The sequence below is a fragment of the Meles meles genome, chromosome 1 (genome assembly GCF_922984935.1).
Source record: "Meles meles chromosome 1, mMelMel3.1 paternal haplotype, whole genome shotgun sequence".
NCBI classification, from domain to species: Eukaryota; Metazoa; Chordata; class Mammalia; order Carnivora; family Mustelidae; genus Meles; species Meles meles.
This window is the reverse complement of record NC_060066.1, coordinates 100937275-100962216: the sequence shown is the minus strand read 5'-3', so window position 1 is coordinate 100962216 and position 24942 is coordinate 100937275. Positions and strand designations below refer to the sequence as shown.

The 24942-nt window shown below is 36.8% G+C and overlaps 1 protein-coding gene across 1 annotated transcript in view; it reads right to left on the bottom strand.

Moving 5' to 3' along the window:
* PXDNL (peroxidasin like) overlaps positions 1–24942 on the bottom strand; it is a 521054-nt gene that overhangs the window by 5460 nt on the left and 490652 nt on the right. The window contains exon 21 of the mRNA XM_045982128.1: positions 22207–22336. Within this exon, the coding sequence (XP_045838084.1) occupies positions 22207–22336 (130 nt within the window). The remainder of the gene's footprint in view (positions 1–22206; positions 22337–24942) is intronic.

Genomic DNA, 24942 nt, shown 5'->3' with positions numbered 1-24942 from the left:
AACCTGAGGGTTTTGAAGGGGCGGGGGTGGAAGGTTGGGGGAACCAGGTTGTGGGTCATAGGGAGGGCACGTATTGCATGGAGCACTGGGTGTTGTGCAAAAACAATGAATACTGTTACACTGAAAAAAATAAATTTTTAAAAAAATTAAAAAAAGAGTATATACACAATGATACAGAATTTCAAGGAAAAATAATAATTTTTAGAAAATGCAGTAGAAAAGGGAATAATCAGGGAATAATTTACAATTTAAATGGCATTTGTGCTAGGCCTTGAATAAAGATGGCATTTGGTCATGGTAGTTTTGGTAGTACATTTCAGCTGGAGGGGAAGTGTGTAAAGGAAGTTAAGAGGGGAGGGTAAACAGTGAGTATGTAAGTTTGGAGAAAACGAGGGCCACCTGGGTGACTTAGTTGGTTAAGCATCTGCCTTCAGCTCAGGTCATGATCCCAGGGTCCTGGGCTGGAGGCCCATGTCGAGCTCCCTGCTCAGAGGAGAGCCTGCTTCTCCCTCTCCTGCTCCCCCTGCTTGTGCACGCTCTCTCTCTCTCTCTTTGTGTGTTTCTGTGTCAAATAAATAAAATCTTAAAAAAAAACCATAGAAAACATGAAAAATGTTATTTGGAAATTAGATAAAATTAGATAAAAATTAGATTAAAAAATTACATTTTCTAGAGCCAAGAATACCAATGAACGTGGAATTCACTAAGGAAACAAAATCTTGATGTAAAAATTAATTAATTAATTAGTTGACTAATTAATAAAATTGATTGTATAAAATATTTTACTATGTTTGTGTTGAAGTAGGACAGTAGGATGGGCCTTTGAGGGTAATTTAGTATTACAGTGCCTACACTTCAGAAGTGACATCCATTGTTCATTAATTTATTCATTACCCAATAGTATTCATAAATATCCAATATATGCCAGCTAAACACTGATGAATTAAAAGACTAAATCTCTGGCTTTATGTAAGTAGTGATAATGGATACGATGATAGGATAAATTAAAAATTATCATGGAGGCAGTAATGATGGTGTGGACTGAGTTAGTCATTATCTGAGCAGGGTCATGGGTATGATAAATGAAAATCATAAAATTCTGTAGACATATTAGTGATTATGGTCTAGAAGACTAAGATTAAAAAACACTTTTTTTCTAAAAATACTGAGAACATGTAAAACATTACTAAAGATCAATAAGTTCCAAAAAATAAAAAAGAATAGATGCAATTCTAAGTTACAGAAAAGATATTAAGGTGGTAACTTCTGTCCTCAAGGAGAAAAGTATAGAAAAACAAAATAGGCAAATGATAGCAACACATCTATTTTAAACTTCGGGCACTTAGAGCAATAATATATGACAAAGAAATGACAAAGAAACTCTTTAAGGGAAATAGTCTGATAACTGTCTATGTATCATAAATGTAAGACATATAATGCATGATGAAATTTTGTTCTGGAATTAATCTGAGTCAAGAATAAGAGGCACTTTGGTGGGGAGTCAGAAAATATGTTGGACCATAACTTTCCTTTCCCTATTTCCCCATGTACTTATTGCTAATATGCAGAAATACAATTTATATTTGTATGTTTATCTTTATCTTCTATCCTGTGACCTTAATGAAATTGCTTATGAATTCTAAGAGTTGTTTGGTAGATTCTTTGCAATTTTCTGAGAGGTAACTATATCACCTGAAAATATTTTTCTTTCTTCCTTTCCAATCTGTAGACAGTTTCCTTTTCTTGTCTATTGCACTAGGAAGAACTTCCAGCACTCTGTTTAACAAAGAATGATAAGAATGGACATCTTTGCTTTATTGGCAATAGTAGGAGGAAAGCATTCAACCATTCACCATTTAAGTCTATTAATACAACAAGTCACATTAATTAATTGATTTTGGAGCATTAAACTAGCCTTGAATTCTCAAGTAAAACCCACTTAATTATGTTGTACAATTTTTTTATGTATTTCTATTTTATCTCTGCTAATATTTTTTTTAAATATTTTATTTATTTAACAGAGAGAAATCATAACTAGGCAGAGAGGCAGGCAGAGAGAGAGGAGGAAGCAGGCTCCCTGCGGAGCAGAAAGCCCAACGTGGGGCTCGATCTCAGGACCCTGAGATCATGACCTGAGCCGAAGGCAGCGGCTTAATCCACTGAGCCACCCAGGCGCCCCTCTCTGCTAATATTTTGTTAAAAGTTGTTGTATCCATATTCATGGGGGATAATTGGTATGCGATTTTCTTCTTTTGCACTGCCTTTGTCTAGTTTGGGTATCAGATTAATGCTATCTTCAAAAATGAATTGAAAGTATTCTCTCCTCTGTTATTACTGGAAAATTTCTGTAAAGTTTTCTTTAAATATTTGATAGACTTCTGAACATTTGAAGCCATGTGCACGTGGGGACTTGGGGAGGAGTTTTTTTTTAACTAATAATTCAATTTCCTTGACAGCTTTAAAGCTATTCAAATGATCTATTTCATATTGGGTGAATCATGATAGTTTGTGTTTTTTAAGGAGTTAGTACACTTGATCTAAGTTGTTAAATTTAGGTTTGAAGAATTTTCCTTCTTTCTTTTTGCCACGAGTTGATTTAGTTGTTGTTTTTCCAGGTTCTTAAGGTAGAAACTTAGATTAATTTTTTTAAAGATTTTTATTTATTTATTTGACAGACAGAGATCACAAGTAGGCAGAGAGGCAGGTGGGGGGGTGGCGGTGATGGGAAGCAGGCTCCCTGTTGAGCAAAGAGCCTGACTCTGGGCTCAATCCCAGGACCCTGAAATCATGACCTGAACCAAAGGCAGAGGCTTAAACCACTGAGCCACCCAAGCACCACTAAATTATTGATCTGAAAGACATACCCTCTTTTCTACTGTATGTATTAGGGGCTCTAAATTTCCCTCTCTGTGCTGCTTTATGCTAATTTATTCTTCATTTTCATGTTTCATTTCAGTTTGATATATTTTTTTTATTCCCCTTGAGACTTCCTATTTAACTTGTCAACTCTTCAAAAGTGCCTTATTTTATTTCCTTTCCAAATATTTAGTCATTGTCCTTTTGTCTTTCTCATTTCTAGTTTTGTTATGTTTGGGTTCAGAAGGCATGCTCTGTATAACTTGAATTCTTTTAAATTTATTAAGGTTTCTGTTATGACTCAGAATAAAATCTATCTTGGTACTAGAAGTAGGCACTTGAATTGAGGGAGTATTCTGTTATAGTTAGATTGTGCTACATAAATGTCAGTTAGATCCTATTGTTTGAAGTCATTTTTACATTCTTCAAATCTTGCTGACTTCTCTTTTTAGCTATTCTCTATACTGTTGAGATAGGGTTGTTGAAGTTTTTTTTGTTGTTGTTGTTTTTTAATAAACATATAATGTATTTTTATCCCCAGGGGTATAGGTCTGTGAATCGCCTGGTTTACACACTTCACAGCACTCACCATAGCACATACCGTCCCCAATGTCCATGACCCCCTCCCCCTCTCCCAACCCCCCCTTCCCCCAGCAACCCTCAGTTTGTTTTGTGAGATTAAGAGTTTTGACTAAATAGGGATCGGTCAAGATGGCGGAGAAGTAGCAGCCTGAGACTACATCAGGTAGCAGGAGATCAGCTCGATAGCTTATCTAAACATTGCAAACACCTACAAATCCAACGGGAGAGCGAAGAGAAGAAGAACAGCAACTCTAGAAACAGAAAATCAACCACTTTCTGAAAGGTAGGACTGGCGGAGAAGTGAATCTAAAACGACGGGAAGATAGACCGCGGGGGGAGGGGCCGGCTCCCGGCAAGCGGCGGAGGAACGGAGCACAAAATCAGGACTTTTAAAAGTCTGTTCCACTGAGGGACATTGCTCCAGGTGCTAAACCGGGGTGAAGCCCATGCGGGGTCAGCTTGGCCCCAGGCCCCGCAGGGTCACAGAAGGATCGGGGGTGTCAGAGTGTCGGAGAGCTCGCAGGTATTAGAACGGAGAAGCCGGCTGCAGAGACAGAGCCGAGGACTGAACTCTCAGCTCGGGGTTACCTTGAACTGGTCGCGGGCTGGGTGAGCTCAGAGCGCGGCTAGAGGCTGGGGATACGGGAGTGATTGGGTGCTGTCCTCTGGGGGCGCACTGAGGAGTGGGGCCCCAGGCTCTCGGCTCCTCCGGGCCGGAGACTGGGAGGCCGCCATTTTCATTCCCGTCCTCTGGAACTCTACGGAAAGCGTTCAGGGAACAGAAGCTCCCAAAAGCGAACCCGAGCAGATTACTTAGTCCGGCCACCGGTAAGGGCGGTGCAATCCCGCCTCGGGCAAAGACACTTGAGAGTCACTACAACAGGCCCCTCCCCCAGAAGATCAACAAAATATCCAGCCAGGACGAAGTTCATCTATCAAGGAGAAAGCAGATTCAATTCCTAAGACAGCAGAGCAATTCCAGAGGAGGAGAAAGCAAAGCACGGAACTCATGGCTTTCTCCCCATGATTCTTTAGTCTTGCGGCTACTTCAATTTTTTTTTCTTTTTTCAATTTTTTTTTCTTTTTTCAATTTTTTTTTCTTTTTTCTTTTTTCTTCTTCTGCTAAATTTTTTAAAACTTTTACCCTTTTCTTTTTTAACATTTTTTGACTAGTTCATCTAAATATATATATTTTTTCTTTCTTTTTTATATATTTTTTATTTGTTTTATTTTTTAAATTTTTTTCTTTCTTTTTTTTTTCTTTTTTTTTCAGAAGCTGTTTTTATCCCCTTTCTCCCCCCCACAATTTGGAGTCTCTTCTGATTTGGTTACAGCACATTTTTCCGGGGTCTTTGCCACCCTTTTAGTAGGTTATTTGCTCCTTCATATCCTCTTATCTGGACAAAATGACAAGGCGGAAAAAATCACCACAAACAAAAGAACAAGAGACAGTACCGAAGGCTAGGGACCTAATCAACACAGACATGCGTAATATGTCAGATCAAGAGTTCAGAATGACGATTCTGAACATCCTAGCCGGGCTCGAAAAAGGCATGGAAGATATAAGAGAAACCCTCTCTGGAGATATTAAAGCCCTTTCTGGAGAAATTAAAGAACTAAAATCTAACCAAGTTGAAATCAAAAAAGCTATTAATGAGGTGCAATCAAAAATGGAGGCTCTCACTGCTAGGATAAATGAGGCAGAAGAAAGAATTAGTGATATAGAAGACCAAATGACAGAGAATAAGGAAGCCGAGCAAAAGAGGGACAAACAGCTACTGGACCATGAGGGGAGAATTCGAGAGATAAGTGACACCATAAGACGAAACAACATTAGAATAATTGGGATTCCAGAAGAAGAAGAAAGAGAGAGGGGAGCAGAAGGTCTATTGGAGAGAATCATTGGAGAGAATTTCCCTAATATGGCAAAGGGAACAAGAATCAAAATCCAGGAGATGCAGAGAACCCCCCTCAAAGTCAACAAGAATAGGTCCACACCCCGTCACCTAATAGTAAAATTTACAAGTCTTAGTGACAAAGAGAAAATCCTGAAAGCAGCCCGAGAAAAGAAGTCTGTAACATACAATGGTAAAAATATTAGATTGGCGGCAGACTTATCCACAGAGACCTGGCAGACCAGAAAGAGCTGGCATGATATATTCAGAGCACTCAACGAGAAAAACATGCAGCCAAGAATACTCTATCCAGCTAGGCTATCATTGAAAATAGAAGGAGAGATCAAAAGCTTCCAGGACAAACAAAAACTGAAAGAATTTGCAAACACCAAACCAACTCTCCAGGAAATATGGAAAGGGGTCTGCTAAGCAAAGAGAGAGCCTAAAAGTAGTAGATCAGAAAGGTACAGAGACAATATACAGTAACAGTCACCTTACAGGCTAATAATGGCACTAAATTCATATCTCTCAAAAGTTACCCTGAATGTTAATGGGCTAAATGCCCCAATCAAAAGACACAGGGTATCAGAATGGATAAAAAAACAAAACCCATCAGTATGTTGCCTACAAGAAACTCATTTTAGACGCGAAGACACCTCCAGATTTAAAGTGAGGGGGTGGAAAACAATTTATCATGCTAATGGGCATCAGAAGAAAGCTGGGGTGGCAATCCTTATATCAGATCAATTAGACTTTAAGCCAAAGACTATAATAAGAGATGAGGAAGGACACTATATCCTACTCAAAGGGTCTGTCCAACAAGAAGATCTAACAATTTTAAATATCTATGCCCCTAACGTGGGAGCAGCCAACTATATCAACCAATTAATAACAAAATCAAAGAAACACATCAATAATAATACAATAATAGTAGGGGACTTTAACACTCCCCTCACTGAAATGGACAGATCATCCAAGCAAAAGATCAACAAGGAAATAAAGGCCTTAAATGACACACTGGACCAGATGGACATCACAGATATATTCAGAACATTTCATCCCAAAGCAAAAGAATACACATTCTTCTCTAGTGCACATGGAACCTTCTCCAGAATAGATCACATCCTGGGTCACAGATCAGGTCTCAACCGGTATCAAAAGATTAGGATTATTCCCTGCATATTTTCAGACCACAATGCTCTGAAGCTAGAACACAATCACAAGAGGAAAGCTGGAAAGAACCCAAATACATGGAGACTAAACAGCATCCTTCTAAAGAATGAATGGGTTAACCAGGAAATTAAAGAAGAATTGAAAAAATTCATGGAAACAAATGATAATGAAAACACAACAGTTCAAAATCTGTGGGACACAGCAGAGGCAGTCCTGAGAGGAAAATATATAGCGGTACAAGCCTTTCTCAAGAACCAAGAAAGTTCTCAAGTACACAACCTAACCCTACACGTAAAGGAGCTGGAGAAAGAACAAGAAAGAAACCCTAAACCCAGCAGAAGAAGAGAAATCATAAAGATCAGAGCAGAAATCAATGAAATAGAAACCAAAAAAACAATAGAAAAAATCAATGAAACTAGGAGCTGATTCTTTGAAAGAATCAATAAGATTGATAAATGCCTGGCCAAACTTATCAAAAAGAAGAGAGAAAGGACCCAAATAAATAAAATCATGAATGAAAGAGGAGAGATCACAACTAACACCAAAGACAATTATAAGAACATACTATGAGCAACTCTACGCCAACAAATTTGACAATCTGGAAGAAATGGATGCATTCCTACAGACTTCTAAACTACCACAACTGAACCAGGAAGAAATAGAAAACCTGAACAGGCCCATAACCAGTAAGGAGATGGAAACAGTCATCAAAAATCTCCAAACAAACAAAAGCCCAGGGCCAGACGGCTTCCCAGGGGAATTCTACCAAACATTTAAAGAAGAACTAATTCCTATTCTCTTGAAACTGTTCCAAAAAATAGAAATGGAAGGAAAACTTCCAAACTCATTTTATGAGGCCAGCATCACCTTGATCCCAAAACCAGACAAGGATCCCACCAAAAAAGAGAACTACAGACCAATATCCTTGATGAACACAGACGCAAAAATTCTCGCCAAAATACTAGCCAATAGGATTCAACAGTACATTAAAAGGATTATTCACCACGATCAAGTGGGATTTATTCCAGGGCTGCAGGGTTGGTTCAACATCCGCAAATCAATCAATGTGATAGAACACATTAATAAAAGAAAGAACAAGAACCATATGATACTCTCAATAGAAGCTGAAAAAGCATTTGACAAAGTACAGCATCCCTTCCTGATCAAAACTCTTCAAAGTGTGGGGATAGACGGCACATACCTCAATATTATCAAAGCCATCTATGAAAAACCCACCGCAAATATCATTCTCAATGGAGAAAAACTGAAAGCTTTTCCGTTAAGGTCAGGAACACGGCAGGGATGTCCATTATCACCACTGCTATTCAACATAGTACTAGAAGTCCTAGCCTCAGCAATCAGACAACAAAAAGAAATTAAAGGCATCCAAATTGGTAAAGAAGAAGTCAAACTATCACTCTTCGCAGATGATATGATACTATATGTGGAAAACCCAAAAGACTCCACTCCAAAACTGCTAGAACTTGTCCAGGAATTCAGTAAAGTGTCAGGATATAAAATCAATGCACAGAAATCAGTTGCATTTCTGTACACCAACAACAAGACTGAAGAAAGAGAAATTAAGGAGTCAATCCCATTTACAATTGTACCCAAAACTATAAGATACCTAGGAATAAACCTAACCAAAGAGACTAAGAATCTATACACAGAAAATTATAAAGTACTCATGAAAGAAATTGAGGAAGACACAAAAAAATGGAAAAATGTTCCATGCTCCTGGATTGGAAGAATAAAGATTGTGAAAATGTCTACACATTTAATGCAATCCCTATCAAAATACCATTCATTTTTTTCAAAGAAATGGAACAAATAATCCTAAAATTTATATGGAACCAGAAAAGACCTCGAATAGCCAAAGGAATATTGAAGAACAAAGCCAAAGTTGGTGGCATCACAATTCCGGACTTCAAGCTCTATTACAAAGCTGTCATCATCAAGACAGCATGGTACTGGCACAAAAACAGACACATAGATCAGTGGAACAGAATAGAGAGCCCAGAAATCGACCCTCAACTCTATGGTCAACTAATCTTCGACAAAGCAGGAAAGAATGTCCAATGGAAAAAAGACAGCCTCTTCAATAAATGGTGCTGGGAAAATTGGACAGCCACATGCAGAAAAATGAAATTGGACCACTTCCTTACACCACACATGAAAATAGACTCCAAATGGATGAAGGACCTCAATGTGAGAAAGGAATCCATCAAAATCCTTGAGGAGAATGCAGGCAGCAACCTCTTCGACCTCAGCCGTAGCAACATCTTCTTAGGAACAACAGCAAAGGCAAGGGAAGCAAGGGCAAAAATGAACTATTGGGATTTCATCAAGATCAAAAGCTTTTGCACAGCAAAGGAAACAGTTAACAAAACCAAAAGACAACTGACAGAATGGGAGAAGATATTTGCAAATGACATATCAGATAAAGGGCTAGTATCCAAAATCTATAAGGAACTTAGCAAACTCAACACCCAAAGAACAAACAATCCAATCAAGAAATGGGCAGAGGACATGAACAGACATTTCTGCAAAGAAGACATCCAGATGGCCAACAGACACATGAAAAAGTTCTCCACATCACTCGGCATCAGGGAAATACAAATCAAAACCACAATGAGATATCACCTCACACCAATCAGAATGGCTAAAATTAACAAGTCAGGAAATGACAGATGCTGGCAAGGATGCGGAGAAAGGGGAACCCTCCTACACTGTTGTTGGGAATGCAAGCTGGTGCAACCACTCTGGAAAACAGCATGGAGGTTCCTCAAAATGTTGAAAATAGAACTACCCTATGACCCAGCAATTGCACTACTGGGAATTTACCCTAAAGATACAAACATAGTGATCCGAAGGGGCACGTGTACCCGAATGTTTATAGCAGCAATGTCTACAATAGCCAAACTATGGAAAGAACCTAGATGTCCATCAACAGATGAATGGATTAAGAAGATGTGATATATATACACAATGGAATACTATGCAGCCATCAAAAGAAATGAAATCATGCCATTTGCGACGACGTGGATGGAACTAGAGCGTATCATGCTTAGTGAAATAAGTCAATCGGAGAAAGACAACTATCATATGATCTCCCTGATATGAGGACATGGAGAAGCAACATGGGGGGTTAGAGGGATAGGAGAACAATAAATGAAACAAGATGGGATTGGGAGGGAGACAAACCATAAATGACTCTTAATCTCACAAACAAACTGGGGGTTGCTGGGGGGAGGTGGGATTGGGAGAGGGGGAGCGGGCTATGGACATTGGGGAGGGGGGGGGGGCGAACCATAAGAGACTATGGACTCTGAAAAACAACCTGAGGGTTTTGAAGGGTCAGGAGTGGGAGGTTGGGGGAACAGGTGGTGGGTAATGTGGAGGGCACGTTTTGCATGGAGCACTGGGTGTTGTGCAAAAAGAATGAATAATGTTACACTGAAAAAATAAATAAAATGAAAAAAAAAAGAGTTTTGACTAAATAGTTTTGACTATTTCTCTTTTCAGTTTTATTATTTTTGCTTCATATATTTCAAATACTTTGCAGTTCTCTTGGTTACTGCATGTGTATTTAAGATTTGTCTTCATTGTGATTAGTTTTTTTAGCATTGTATAATTGTCCTTGGTAATCCTTCCTCTGAAATCTATTTCATCCAGAATGAACTTAGCCACTCTTGCTTTAATTTAATTAATGTTTGCATAATATATATTTTTCCACCATTTCACTTTCAGCCTTCCTATATTGTTATATTTGAAATCAGTTTCTTGTAGACAGCTTAAAGATAGGTTATGCTTTTTTAAAATAGTTTATTAATATCTGTCTTTTATTTTGTATTATTTAAAACATTTACATTTCCCTCCCAATCCCATCTTGTTTCATTGGGAGGGAGAAAAACCATAAATGACTCTTAATCTCACAAAACAAACTGGGGGTTGCTGGGGGGAGGTGGGATTGGGAGAGGGGGAGGGGGCTATGGACATTGGGGAGGGTAAGTGCTATCGTGAGTGCTGTGAAGTGTGTAAACCTGGCGATTCACAGACCTGTACCCCTGGGGATAAAAATACATTATATGTTTATTAAAAAAAAAAATTTGGAAGGGGAGGCGAACCATAAGAGACTATGGACTCTGAAAAACAACCTGAGGGTTTTGAAGGGTCGGGGGTGGGAGGTTGGGGGAACAGGTGGTGGGTAATGGGGAGGGCACGTTTTGCATGGAGCACTGGGTGTTGTGCAAAAAGAATGAATACTGTTACGCTGAAAAAATAAATAAAATGGAAAAAAAAAATTTACATTTAATATGCTTATTGATATGTTAGAGCTTAAATATACCAATTTATTCTTTACCATTTGTTCTGTTTTTCACTTTTCTGTGTTCTATTTCTTGATTTTCTGATGGCTGTTTTAAAATCCCTATCACATAATTATAATATCTCTGTCACTTTAGTGTTGGAATTCACTGTCTTTTTTTTTTTTACTCCATTTGAGATCTTTCTGGTTCTTGGCATAGTGAAAAATTCTCTGTTGAAATGTGGACATGTTGAGTATTATGGTATGACTTTGGATGTTATTTAAACCTTATATTGTAGGTGTTTTCTTCAAACTACTCTAGCAGGAGAAGGATGGCAACACTGTTGCTGCCATGTGGAAGTAGGATTCTGTGTCTCTCACTTGTCCTCTGTTGATGCCCAAGGGAAATCTCTTCATTAATCCTGTATAGAGTTAAAAGTTCTGGTTCCCTGTTGGGTCTCCACTTACTACCTCAGAGAGGTAGCTACATTTTTTACTGTTCCGCACATGGCCTCCACTGACCACGGGGTGGGGAGGGAAAACGGATATCTCATTACCAGTGGGAAGTAGTGGAACTCCTAACTCTCCACTGGCCCCCCTCTGACACCACCCTAGTGGGGAGGGAGGGGATGCTTCAGTATTTTTGGGTCAAAGTGGAAGTCAAACCTCCCCACAGTAACTGTAATCATTTAAAAGAGATGAGAATCCTGGTTTCCTGTTTGGTCTTTTATGGCAGTAGCCTCATAGGGGAGTTATGTTTCCTAATCATAGGCTAGAGTGGATGGAATTCTGGGCTCTTCACTCAGTGTTTGATAGCATTGGTGGCTGTGGGGCCAATGCTTTGTCTGTGTTGTTTGGCTGAGGTAGGATGGTTATTGTCTAAAAGTTTTCCCTAACACTAGGATGTCTATTTCTTAGTCTTTGCCTAGAGAGAGTAAGGTTTCACTCAGCCATTTTTTCCTCTCTACCTATTATCATTTCAGAGTTGCCAAGCTAGCTACTTAGCTCCAAACTGGGTTGCATGAGGAAAAAACAAAAATCCTAAAACCAGGAAACAACATGTTATTTCTTGGGCCCCAAGGTCACTGGCTAGTATACTTCTTCCTTCTCTTTACCATTCTGAGTCTTCTTATGTTTGTTTATATACGCTGTTTAAGGTTTTTAGTTGTATGTTGCAAGAAAAAGGCAAAAGCACATCTACTTTATTTTCTCAGAAGTAAAACTTTTATCTTATATAATTATGTAAATTTTTGGCTTAAATGACCCCAAAATTATTGTTCTATGTAATTCATTAACTTGCTCTGCAAAGTTAATAACTTAATCAAAAGCTTAGCCATCCCATATCACTGCAATCTCTCCAAAGTGCTGCTTAGTCAGAGTAGACAATAATGATAATAATACTCTCATTGTTCAGCTGCACACTGGTAGGATCCTTACTTACATGCATTGAATGGTGAACCCCCAAATTTGTAACTCAATGCCCTAAGCCCCAGTACTTCACAATGTGATATTATTTGGAAATAGGGACATCACAAATGTAATTAGTTAAGATGAAGTCATGCCAGAGTAGGCTGGGCTCCTATTTCTATAAGAATGGTATTCCTCATAAAAGGGTGAAATTTAGACACAGACAGACAAATAGGGAACATACCATGTCAATATGAAGGTAAAGATTTATAAGACAAAGAATGCCAATGGTTGCCAGCAAACCTCCAGAGGCAGGAGAAACACATAAAACAGATTCTCCCTTATCACCCTCAGAAGGAATCAACCCTACTAACATCTTTATCATGGACTTTCAGCCTCCAGAATTATAAGTCAATACATTTCTGTTGTTTAAGGTGTCCAGTTGTGGTTTTGTTATAGCAGCCCTAGCAGATTAATGCAGTTCTCATTAGAGACTTTCCAGATACATTTTTTATAGTTTTTTTTTTTTTAAGTAAAAGAGGGATTCTGGAGATTTGAATTTATAAATCTTATTTCATTTGGGAATATCTAACCCTTAGGAATATCTAACACCTAAAGACACTTTAGAGATCAAATCAGAAAAGTAAATGACCTAAGAATTTAAAATTTTTGCAAAATTCATCCAAAGAGAAAGTATGTCCTTTAAAAAGTAGTATTACATTTTATAGAAATATAATAGAAGTTCTTTTTAGTCTAAAATTCACTAATCACAAAGTATTGGAATCCTAAAGCATTTACTGGAATATTTAACTAAATTTAGACCAGTCCTATTAAGTAGCCATTATTCCTGAAACCCACTTATTTTGTCACCAAAGTTTCCCACACTGGAAGGGGCTTGTGACGGATTGCATTATTTTGTTCACAAACATCAACGGTCCTCTATAGTGGGCCTTTCTCTGTGGACACTTTTGTGGTCACTCTCTCTGGGAGGAGTATACCTGTCTCCCAGTGACATCAGGTTTTGTTCTATAACACCCTAGTCAATGGCACATGAGCAGAGCTAATGTGGGTTATACTAAGGAAAATCTTTATTTTTTTATTTTTAAAATATTTTATTTATTTATTTGACAGACAGAGATGATAAGTAGGCAGAGAGGTAGGCAGAGAGAGAGAGGAGGGAGCAGGCTCTCTGCTGAGCAGAGAGCCCGATGCGGGGGCTCGATCCCAGGACCCTGGGATCATGACCTGAGCCGAAGGCAGAGGCTTTAATCCACTGAACCACCCAGGTGCCCCGGGGAAAATCTTTAAACACCAGTCCCAACAATAATCTTTTTCTTCTACCACAAGAGAAGTATTTTCCAGACAGTGATGCTCCTATAGTCTGGGTCTGGAAATTTAAAATCTATGAAGCAGAAACATAGCTGAGTCTCAAAGAGCAGGAAACATTCATCAAGATCTAGGACATTCTGGACCATAACGCAACCTTAAACAATGATACAAGAATAGGGGCATCTGGGTGGCTCAGTGGGTTAAAGCCTCTGCCTTCAGCTCAGGTCATGATCCCAGAGTCCTGGGATCAAGCACCATATCAGGCTCTCTGCTCTGCGGGGAGCCTGCTTCCCCCTCTCTCTCTCTCTGCCTGCCTCTCTGCCTACTTGTGATCTCTATTAGTTAAATAAATAAATAAAATCTTTAAAAAAAAAAAACCACAAAACAAAACAAAAAAAAAAAAACCACAATGATACAAGAACAGATACCATACAAAGTGCACTTTTAGATTACTGTGGAATTAAACTAAAAGTCAATAACAGAAATATTTGAGAATTAGGAAACAATTCAAATGATCTATGGATCAAAGGAAGAGAAATAAAAAAGAAATGCATACTTTTAAATAAATGAAAATGAAGGTATAACATCAAAATTTGGTAGGTGCAGTAGAATGCCGAAAGAAAAATTCATGGAATTAAATCCATATATTGTAAATGAATAAAGATATGAAATCAGTATTGGTAATTTGTGTGTTCTCTCTTTTTACCCTTGTTAGTGTCATTAGGAACTTATGAATCTTACTGTTGTTGTTTTTTTTTTAAATCAGCTTTTGTTTTCATTGAGGTTTCTTCTTGTTTTTCTATATTCAATTTTACTGATTTCTGCTCTAAATGTATAATGTCCTTCCTTCATCATATTTTAGTTTTAATTTTATTGCTATAATTGTACTAGTTTCTTATTTTTCTAGTTTTGAATGAACTAATTCTAGTTTCCAGTAAACTCTAGTTTCTAGAGAAATAAGGAAAATTAAGCCCAAAATATGGGGAAAAAAGCACATGAAAGTTGTAACAGAGATCTATAAAACTGAAAACTAGGAAACAATAGAAAATGAAAAAAAAGCTAATTATTTAAGAAATCAGTAATATTCATAAATCTCTAATGAAACTAAGAAAACATAGAAAATACACAAATTACCAACGTTATAAATAAAATCATTACTACTAACCCAATGAACATCAGAAGGACAAAAAAGTAATAATATAAACTACTCTGGGCCAAAGATTTCATAACTTAGATGGAATGGATCAATTCCTTTAAAGACACAAATTATCAAAAGTCACATAAGAAAGAGATATCCTGAACAGCCTTGTATCTATGAAAAAATTAAATCAGTAACTTAAAAACCTTCCAAAAAAGAAATCACAAGGCTCAGATGGTTTCACTGGTGCTTTACACCTTGAGAAAAAATAAAAGCAACACTCCACAACCTCTTCTAGAAAACAGAAGTAAATAGAACACTTAAAGCCAAAACCAGGTTAAGAAATGATGAGAAAAGAAAACTACTGAATAATACCTCTCATGCATGTAGATGTAGATAGTAGTGGATTTAATCTAACAATGTGTAACAACAACTACATACCATAACCCAGTGTGATTTATTCCTGGTATACCAGACTTGCTTAACATTCAAAATCAATTAGTGGAATCTATGATATCAACAGGTTAAAAAAGAAATCATATGTTCATGATATCAATAACAAAAAAAAGTGACAAAATCCAACACTCACCCATGATAAAAACTCAGTAACTAGAAACAGAATTTCCACAAGTTGTTTAAAAAAAACTACAAAAATCATATATAGCTAACATATTTAATAATTAGAGGCAGGGTGCTTCCCACATAAGACTGGGAACTTTTCGTTTCTCAGTCTTATTCAAATTTTTAGTCCTAACTAATGCTATAAGACAATAAAAAATAAGTAAGTGGTACATAGATGGACGTAAGATACAAAATTGCCTTTATTCGCCGATGACGCAGTTGTCTATGTTGAAAAAACCAAAGAATCTATAAAACTCTCCTTTAAATGTTTTTAGTATATTCACAAAGTTGTACAACCATCATTACAATCAAATTTTGTAACATTGCATCACCTCAAAAAGAAACCCTATATGCATTAGCAGTCAAGTTCCATGAGAGGTCTGTTTCATCTAGTATAATGTTTTTAAGGCTCCCCCATGTTGTAGCATGTATCTATACTTGATTCCTTTCTACATCCAAACAATGTCCCATTGCATTAAACCACATTTTGTTTCATCAATTGATAAATATTTGTGTGGTCACCACTTTTTGGCTATTTTGAATAACACTACGGTGAATATTAATATAGCAACTCACATGTGGGTCTGTTTTCATTTCTCATAGGTATATACCTAGGACAGGCTGAAAATTTTCTAAAATCCTCACATTCTGGTTGTTTTTTGCTTAATATTTCTTTTCACAATTTCTCTTCCTCCTCTTACATTTTGTCATAAGCAGCAAGGTTAAATCAGAATACACTCTGAACACTTTGCTTAGAAATCTCCTCAGCTAAATTTCCAAAGTCATCACTCACAGGTTCTGTGTACTACAAAACACTAGACATAATTCACTCAAGTTCTTTGCCCCTCATAACACAGATCATCTTTTCCTTCAATGTCTAATAACATGTTCCTTATTTCCATCTGAAATCTTATCAGAAGTACTTCTATCATATCTCTGCCAAAAATCTCTCCAATACCATCTAGACTTTCTCTAATGGGCACCTCAAAACTCTAAACACCCTCTATTCATTACCCAGTTCTGAAGACTTTTTCACACTGTTAGGTATTTGTTACAGCAACATCCCACTACTTGGTACCAAAGTCTGGACTGGTTTGCTAGGGCTGCAATAATGAAGTACCACAGATCAGGTGGCTTAACAGCATTTTATCTTCTTACAGTTATAGAAGCTGGAAGTTCAAGATCAAAGTGCTGGCCGAGTTAGATTCTTCTGAGGACTTTCTCCTTGGCATGTAGATGGCCAACTTCTTACTGTGTCTTCACTTTGTCTTCCATGCATGAATATCCCTGACATCTTTCCAGCTGTGTGAGTAATAAATCTTCCTTTGTCCAAACCTCACCTTGGGCAGGAGTTTCTCCACATCAAAATGGAGTTGCTATAATACATTCAGTCACCAAGCCCTGACCATTCTACTTAACAATTATCTCTCCACAGCTTGTCTTTTTTTTTCCCCTAAGATCATTAGTACATCCTAAGCCAACATCTCCTCACTTCCGGAACACGGCATAACACTGCAGTCACTTTTGTATTCCTTTATCAGTTCTCCTGCTGAAACCAGATCAAATTATCTAAATTCAAATGCAAAGCATCTTTCCTGTTCCTCGGAGACTTGGAATTCAGGAGAATCCTTTATAGACCTTCTTATTTAGACAGTTTCTACCCCTCAGACTCATATCATGTGATTCTTGATTACCTATTTTCCAGCCATACTTGACATCTTTCTATTCCTTATATATGTCAAAACTTCCTTTAGCTTTAATTGTTTCACTTTCTGTGGTTGTTATATTAGTAATAACATTACCTGTCCTTTAATTAAAAGAAGGCCTCTGGAGTATCTTTGATTCTTTTCTTTCACTCATCCTCATATACTTGTTCTATAAAGTGGTGAAGCTGGATTTTCTGGAACAGTTCTAATTTATGCCCCCCCACACTAGCTTAATTATTATTACTGTTGTCCCCTTTAAACTCATGAAAGAATCTGCTTTGGATTAATAAATTATAGTGGGCAGTCTATTGCTCTCTTTATCTCTCTTCATGTCTGTTTGTTTGCTTGTTTGTTTTAAGTAATCTGAATTCAGAACAAGAATTTTGTCTAGCTTCATATTCCATCTTCCCAACACCCAGCAAATTTACCAAGTTACAATGAAATACATGATCTTACCTAAGTATGAGTCATCGATTAGCTATCATTAAATTATTATAAACTGCACCTTTTTACATAGATCTCAGAGGAGAAACCTTGACAACTACACCCTAACTTTTTTTCCCATTATGTTCTGGATTAGTCTACCAATGAGAGGCACTCATGTAAGACTGGAAAGAAAATCAGTATTATTCTCAAGCACAATTGATAACAGGTACATAGGCTGAGCTTCAGGCTCCTGCGAAATTGCTCAGACTCACTGTGGCTTACATATGAGCTCCTGTGAACCAAATAGCTTCCAGAACCTATTTCTATGACCTCTATTCCTCTCTTCCAATGGTTGTGAAAACCTATGACTTTTTGTATCCAAACCCATCCTACTTGGAATTACAGAGGGGCTTCTGTTATTTTCATCAAAAACTGACTTACACATTTCCTTGGGGAATAAAATAAGCTTGCATTTTAAATTGAATTTTAGTGTTTCATTTATTGAAAATTTTTTTAATTGAAAATTATTTCATATTAAGAAATAATAAAATATCAAAAAAGAAAATTCCCTCTAAAGTCTCATAATATTAATGTGGTATTCCAAATGATGTTAAGTAAGTACATGCAAGTTATTTAGTGATTTCCGTGTATCTCCTCTGTACCATTCATCAATACTCAAAATTAGGCACTTTTTTAAATTGTGTCCTAAGTTCTGAGATCTGATCATGTATGACACATTATCTGAAGAATGACAGAAAAAAAATTGCCTGTCATGATTATATAACTATAAATATTTAGGTCCATTTAACAAAACAGATAGACTCCATTTTTCACTATATTGCAGCTCTAGAAATTGCATCAAAATGTACAGAACATTTTATTTTCTATAAACGAATGATATACTTGCAAGATAAATTCCTAGCTTATGATAATTTAAGTAAATTCTAGTTCTGGCTAATAACATAATGACAGAGGTATAAACACCATAAACCTCAACCATACAATAATAAATACCTGTATAATAGGCTCCTTAAAAAGAGAAAATATATCCACTATACCAAAGGGCCATGGAAAAAAGCATATACCATATGAAGACTATAATTCAATTTTATTATGATCTTGACATTTATACAAAAAAGTATATGCTTATTTTGTTAATTTCAACTATTAAATTAAATGCAAATGTGTATGTCTTATTTAGCTTGAATAGAACTTGAAGTAAATGATTTAAAGCTAATTTGAATGGCCTAGATTTCTCTTTAAAAATCTGATGGTTTGAGTCTGAATATATATCTTATTTTACTCTATATTCATTCAAAAGGATACCAGGGATCTAAGAACTTCTCCCAGAGTTTCAATTATTCTGTATAAAGCACTTACTGTGACATCAAACAATTTGAAAACCTCACTAAGAGTTTAATTTTAATTAAAGGTATAAACTCTTATATATTATCTCATTGTTCATTATATACTACCTCTCCCCTGCAGTAGACAGACACCCTTTACAGCCATGTAAATTCAGCACTATCACAAATTGAAATAATTAAATGTTCTGAGTGTAGTTATAGCTCTAGCTCTAGTTATGTCTACAATGATCAGAATCATATTTTTTTTAAATTTTTTTTTAATTTTTTTAAGATTTTTTTTTTAATTTATTTGACAGAGAGAGAGAGATCACAAGTAGGCAGAGAGGCAGGCAGAGAGAGGAGGAAGCAGGTTCCCTGCAGAGCAGAGGGCCCGATGAGGGGCTCGATCCCAGGACCCTGAGATCATGACCTGAGCCGAAGGCAGCGGCTTAATCCACTGAGCCACCCAGGCGCCCCGATCAGAATCATATTTAATGAACAAATATAATTTACTATAACCCACTGATTACAAAATACTTATAACACCATGGAATTTGCAGACCACCTCCATTACTTTGATTCTATCATGGTTAAAGGGCCAACATTAATTAATATCTTTTCTAGACATTCCAAAGTCACCTAATAAATGTAAATAAGCAAGAGTGGAAAATGTCAAGACTGGCATTATTTCACAGCCCTGTAGACATAATGCACCTAGGGTTAGAAAGTAAAGGTAGAAAACCATGGCTGATAACTGAAGGTTGGAATCTTGTGTCATAGACAAAGGATGGTCTCAAGAATAACAATAATCTCCTACTTGACGAGTACCTCTATATCCTGTTTAATCTACTTCTTCATTGTCTTTAATTTTACCATGAGAAATACACATGACTTTATCTAGATGCTCATTTTTCATAAAGTAAAGGGTTTAGTTTTAGTTTTTTTTAATTTATTTATGAATGAGTTGCATTCATGTTGATAAGCTACAGAAAAGCCACGAAGCTGAACACACTGCCCATTTAGAAGTGTCCTTCTTTAGCTAAGAGGATACATTTCACATTAACACGGACCATTAAAACTCAGGAAAATGACAAATTAATAACAAATGTTAATTTCACAAATCCTAAGTGCTTGTTATATCTGAAAATATGCTCTGTCTTCAGAACATCTGTCTTCATCATCCTGTCCACCTCCGAGTGCTTCTTGTTCTGTTCACAGATGTAGTGGTAGATGCTCAATTTATGTGTTTTCCATTCTCAATGTTTTTTTTTTTTTTCTTTTTTCAATCTACTTTACATGACCTGGTTGGCTTCTGACTTGAGTCAATATTCCCCAATGCTTGTATTATGTCATATTTATTTATTCCTTCAATTTTTATCTGTCAAGATTTTGTCGGGTTTCATTAAGTGTGCACAAAGTTCTGTGCCCACTGTACCTCTTCCCATCAGCATATCCCGTGTGTCCCAGGGAAACCTGAATTCTGTAGGAGCACTCAGGACCTCGTAACTGCCTCTTCCATCTTTGTCTGGTCCTAACATATACTTTATATTCCTGATAGATTCAGAACTTTTTGAGTTCAAAAAGGAAACCAGGATGCCTGGATGGCTCAGTCAGTTAAGCATCTGCCTTTGGCTCAGATCATGATCCTAGGATCGTGGGATCCAGTCCCACACTGGACTCCTTGTTCATTGGGGAGCCTGCTTCTCTCTCTGCCTGCAGCTCTCCCTCTTTCTCCTCTCTTTCTCTTTCTCTCTCTGGCAAATAAATAAAATCTTAACAAAAAACAAACAAACAGCAACAAAAACAACAACAACCACTGGTTGTTTTTAAACAAGTACTGTGTGTCAGGCACTGAGGATCCAGCAGTGAAACAGCCCCCGCTATTAAGATATTTACAATAAAATTGAAGAGATAGAACAAATTAACATGGAAAAACACTTTTTCTTGATACATTTAGAGATACATATTACCTTGCACTGTTATTGGACATTTGGAGGACCAACTACTACAGACTTGGGGTATCTGGAATGCATCTAATCACTATTACAGCATATATCAAAGATGAAATATCACCACCAACATGCAGATAAAATTGGACTACAGTGTTATTTATGAATTCTACCTGTGTCTGTAAATCCATAAAATAAGTTCAAGAAAAATAATTTGCTATATAGATAAAAGGATTAATATTTAAGGTAACAAGGCCCACCATCTGCAGCCCAGGGCTGAGGACTTTCTCTTGCCAGTATAACTTACCTCTTCTATGACACATGAGCTCAAGCAAATAAAATAGAGGTCCCTATATTCAGTGGGGTCCCAAAGTCCTAGATCACCCTAACCATTCCAAGAGGGAATAATCTTAACCTTCAAGAATAACCCTCTAGGAACAATGCTTCACATCTTTGAGATTCATGTTCAGACTCAGATTGGACAACTGATTGGACAAGTGGTGGTTCTGGTCATAAGGAAGGGTACTGATGGATAGCACACTGATGCAAACCATGCTGCAGCCAGACCCTAAGGGTGACACATGCAGCAAGCAGGTAATCTTGCATTTCTATACAAGATAATGTTTATATTCAAAAGCAAAATAATATGTTAAGGAGGTAACTATTCACAAAGTGCCTCTGCCATCCTTACGACATTCCTGAAAGTCCAGAGGATACTTACTCTGAATGGTTAAATAAATCGCCCAGCTCAGAAAACTTTAAAGGCAGAACTTCCTGGCAGCAGGCCCTGGGTTATTCTCACACCCCTACAGTGCTTTCTGCCTCAAGGCCTCTGATGGTAGGAAGCAAAAATTATGCTTCATAGTCAGCACTATGCCTTGAAAGAGATCAGACTTCCATTTCTGAATAAAACCATCTAAGTGCCATTTCTAATATAAGTCAAATCTCTCATTGACTCATTCCCAAATTTTAGAAAAAATTAAATAAACCATGAGCCAGAACAACTGAGAAAATAAACAAAAGTGCAGAGGAGTGTGGAAATTTCATTTTTAACAATAGCTTTTTCAGAAATGGAAAACCAGACAAAGCAGTAATCCCTCAGAGGCCTGTTTGGATTCCATTTCAAAAACAAAAACAAAAAAATCTAAGAAAAGTATGTGTTAGCCTGTTACAAATTATCTACATCCACAGAGATAAAAAGAGCACCCAAACACAACTATTCAGAAAGGCATTGAGCAGGAACTCAGAAACTCACTGAGCAGAGAGCTCCATCACTGGACCCTATGTATTGAAGAAATTGGTATTTGGTAGAAAAGAAATGGGTTTTACCCAAGTGCTCCTTCCCTGAATTCAACTATTACAAGGAAATGGGTATTGTGCTATATATTTACAGAGCCATTGGACAGATTTTTTTTAATCTAGTTATTTCAATCTCTACGATAAGGACATGTTGCTTAGGGGGAAAAACAAACCTGTTCTCTGAGAGCTTTGATAGTTTTTTGAGTTTCCACTGCAAAATTGCTGAAATCTTGGGCAAACTTTGCTTTTGGCAGAAATGTCACGTCTCTACCATCTTCATCAATGTACAAGTGATCTTGTTGCCTGTTTATAATAGAAGCAAAAAAAAATGCTGAAAAATGGAAGTCACATGATAAAAAAAAATCAACAAATATTCCTCAGGCATTGGAGTGTACAGGGCATTGTGACTGCTGCTTTGTGTGACTAGAATTAGAAATTAAAATTAAATGACACATAAGAAAATAATCCAGAGAGTCACATCTGTTCCACATAGTTTACTCAAAATGATAAGGAAGTATTTCTTAGGAAATAAAGGGAATGCCACGTAGTATTACATATCTATTTGACATATTATTTAGATCTCAAATTATGTCTTTTGCTAAAATTTGTTCATTTCACTTCACAGTGAAAGAGCAGTGACAAATTAAATGTTATATATTATATAGCACCCAGGTGGGAACGTTCCTTGCTCTATTATAAATTCATGGCAAGAACTAAATTAAGATAAGAATACTAGTCTGACAAAAATCTAATCTTAACCCAGATGCAAAATAGCACCATATTGTCACTAATAAAAGGAAATAAAAAGTCTTGGGCCGAATTTAAAATATGATTCCTAGAGCTTAACTGAAGTTCTCAAAAGGCAAAGGTAAATAATGAGTTTGGGAAGTTGAAATGAAAGTTCCATCCATGATTATAATATATTGTTAAAAATATTTTATATAGATTTGATTAAGTTGACATGCTATTCATGTCCAAGTTTTTCCTTTTTTCCCAAATTTTGTTTAAAGTTCTTCCTTGTGAAGAAACCATTGTAACTTTCAAAATTGTTCTGCTTTGTTCTGCTCAATATATGTCTTCTACTGTTCAGTAAGAAAATGGCTTGCCAGACACAGTAGATCCTACGAGGTTATAAAACAATTCCGAAGCCAAAGACATCTTACAGAGCTTACATCAGAGAGGGAATTTAGGAAAAGGTAACACTGAAAAAGAAAAGAAGTTTGCCAATGCCAATTACTCAGTCACTAGATCAGCTCTATGTCCCATGAGACGCTGTGAATTAGAGGCACCATGAATCACCACAAACCAGCTTTTAACTATGGTGTTATGTCCAAATAAATTCAAGTGTACAAGTATTGATATGGATGATACTAGTAACCACAGATAATTTTAATAAAGATTATTTAACACTTTTGTTTTCATGGTGCTCTCTCCTATAAATCATCATTGTCAAATTAAAGGAGATTTAACCACAAGGAAGTCTGGATGATTGTATAAAGTTATAACCAAGATTTAAAGTACTGAGTATAGGAACATAAGGATTGAGTAATACCAGTAGGACCAGATTATACAATCAGATGGTGCTCATAATTGAACAAGTATGTGTTGGGTGTTGGTTATGTAACAAGCATTATGCTAAGATATATGTGAGTGTGCTTTCCAGTAAGTAGGCTGCTAACATTCTCTCAGAAAAGACTGATTGATGAACAAGGAGGAAATACAACATTTGTATGAGGAACACAAATAAAAAGGTAATGACTCCTGCCTGGGGTGGGGGTGGGAGGGTGGAATAAGTCAGGGAAGCTAAAGAAAGCAGACCATAGTTCTTCATTCATTTCAGGGACCATGCAATTCTGATTGCTCTGCCCTAGAGGCCACATCACCTCACTCAGTGCACCCAGCAGTGCCAAGAGACACTTGAAGCAGCCTTGTCTTTCAGATGAGAATACTATGACTTAGTTGTTAATATGTCCACATGGTATAGTTACTAAATTGCACAGCTGAATGCAAATCAGGATTTTTAAAAAACAAAATTTAAAAGTCCTTTCTTAACCACTACACAGACATTTTAGCCTGATCATATTAGTGTTTTAGATAGTGTGGAAAGAGAGAAGAGAGACAAGGATACCAGCTAGGGAGATTATTGAGGATAGCAACAGGGAAGGAGGGAGAAGAATGGAAGAAAAAGATGGACAGTATGGATATTTCTATATTGTAAATTCTTAATAAAAACATAAAACTCAGCATAGAATTTGTAAGAAAAGAATAATACTTATCAAGTTAAACTGATGTTAACTCATGAATAGTGTATTGAAAAATGGATCAACTTTGACCAAAAGAGAGTAAATGCAAGAAAGATGAATGTGCAGAGAAAAGCAAAAGTAAAATCATAGCCTGAGTGATCTGCACACACTGAGTGAGAGGATTTGGCCTTTTTTGGTCTAAACAAGTCTTGAGCATGACAAAACTATCTACAAAGAATTACTGAAGTGTGTATAGTTAGAAAACAAAACAAAGTTGGTATTATCTTTTTATTATCATATTAATTATAAATGGAATTCTCGATTGTGAGGTACATGTTTGAGTAAAATTTGATGAGATTGGCAGGAGACTAAAACTGATATTAAACAATCTGTAGCTGAGCGACTAACGCTACAGGTAAGCAGAATGTCCATAAGGTACCATAATCTTAAAGAGTTCAGATAATACTATACATTAATTATTACCCCAAAACAAGTGAAATGAATGTTTTTGGAAGGACGGGATATGGCTGTAGGGCATGGCAGAAGGCAGGTAGTGAGTGTTTTGTCCATGCCACATACCTTTGGATTTGACTGGAAGAGTCAGATCTCTATTACCATCTTATAAGTAAAAGAGAAATAGCCTATAAATGTGTCACCCAACATCTA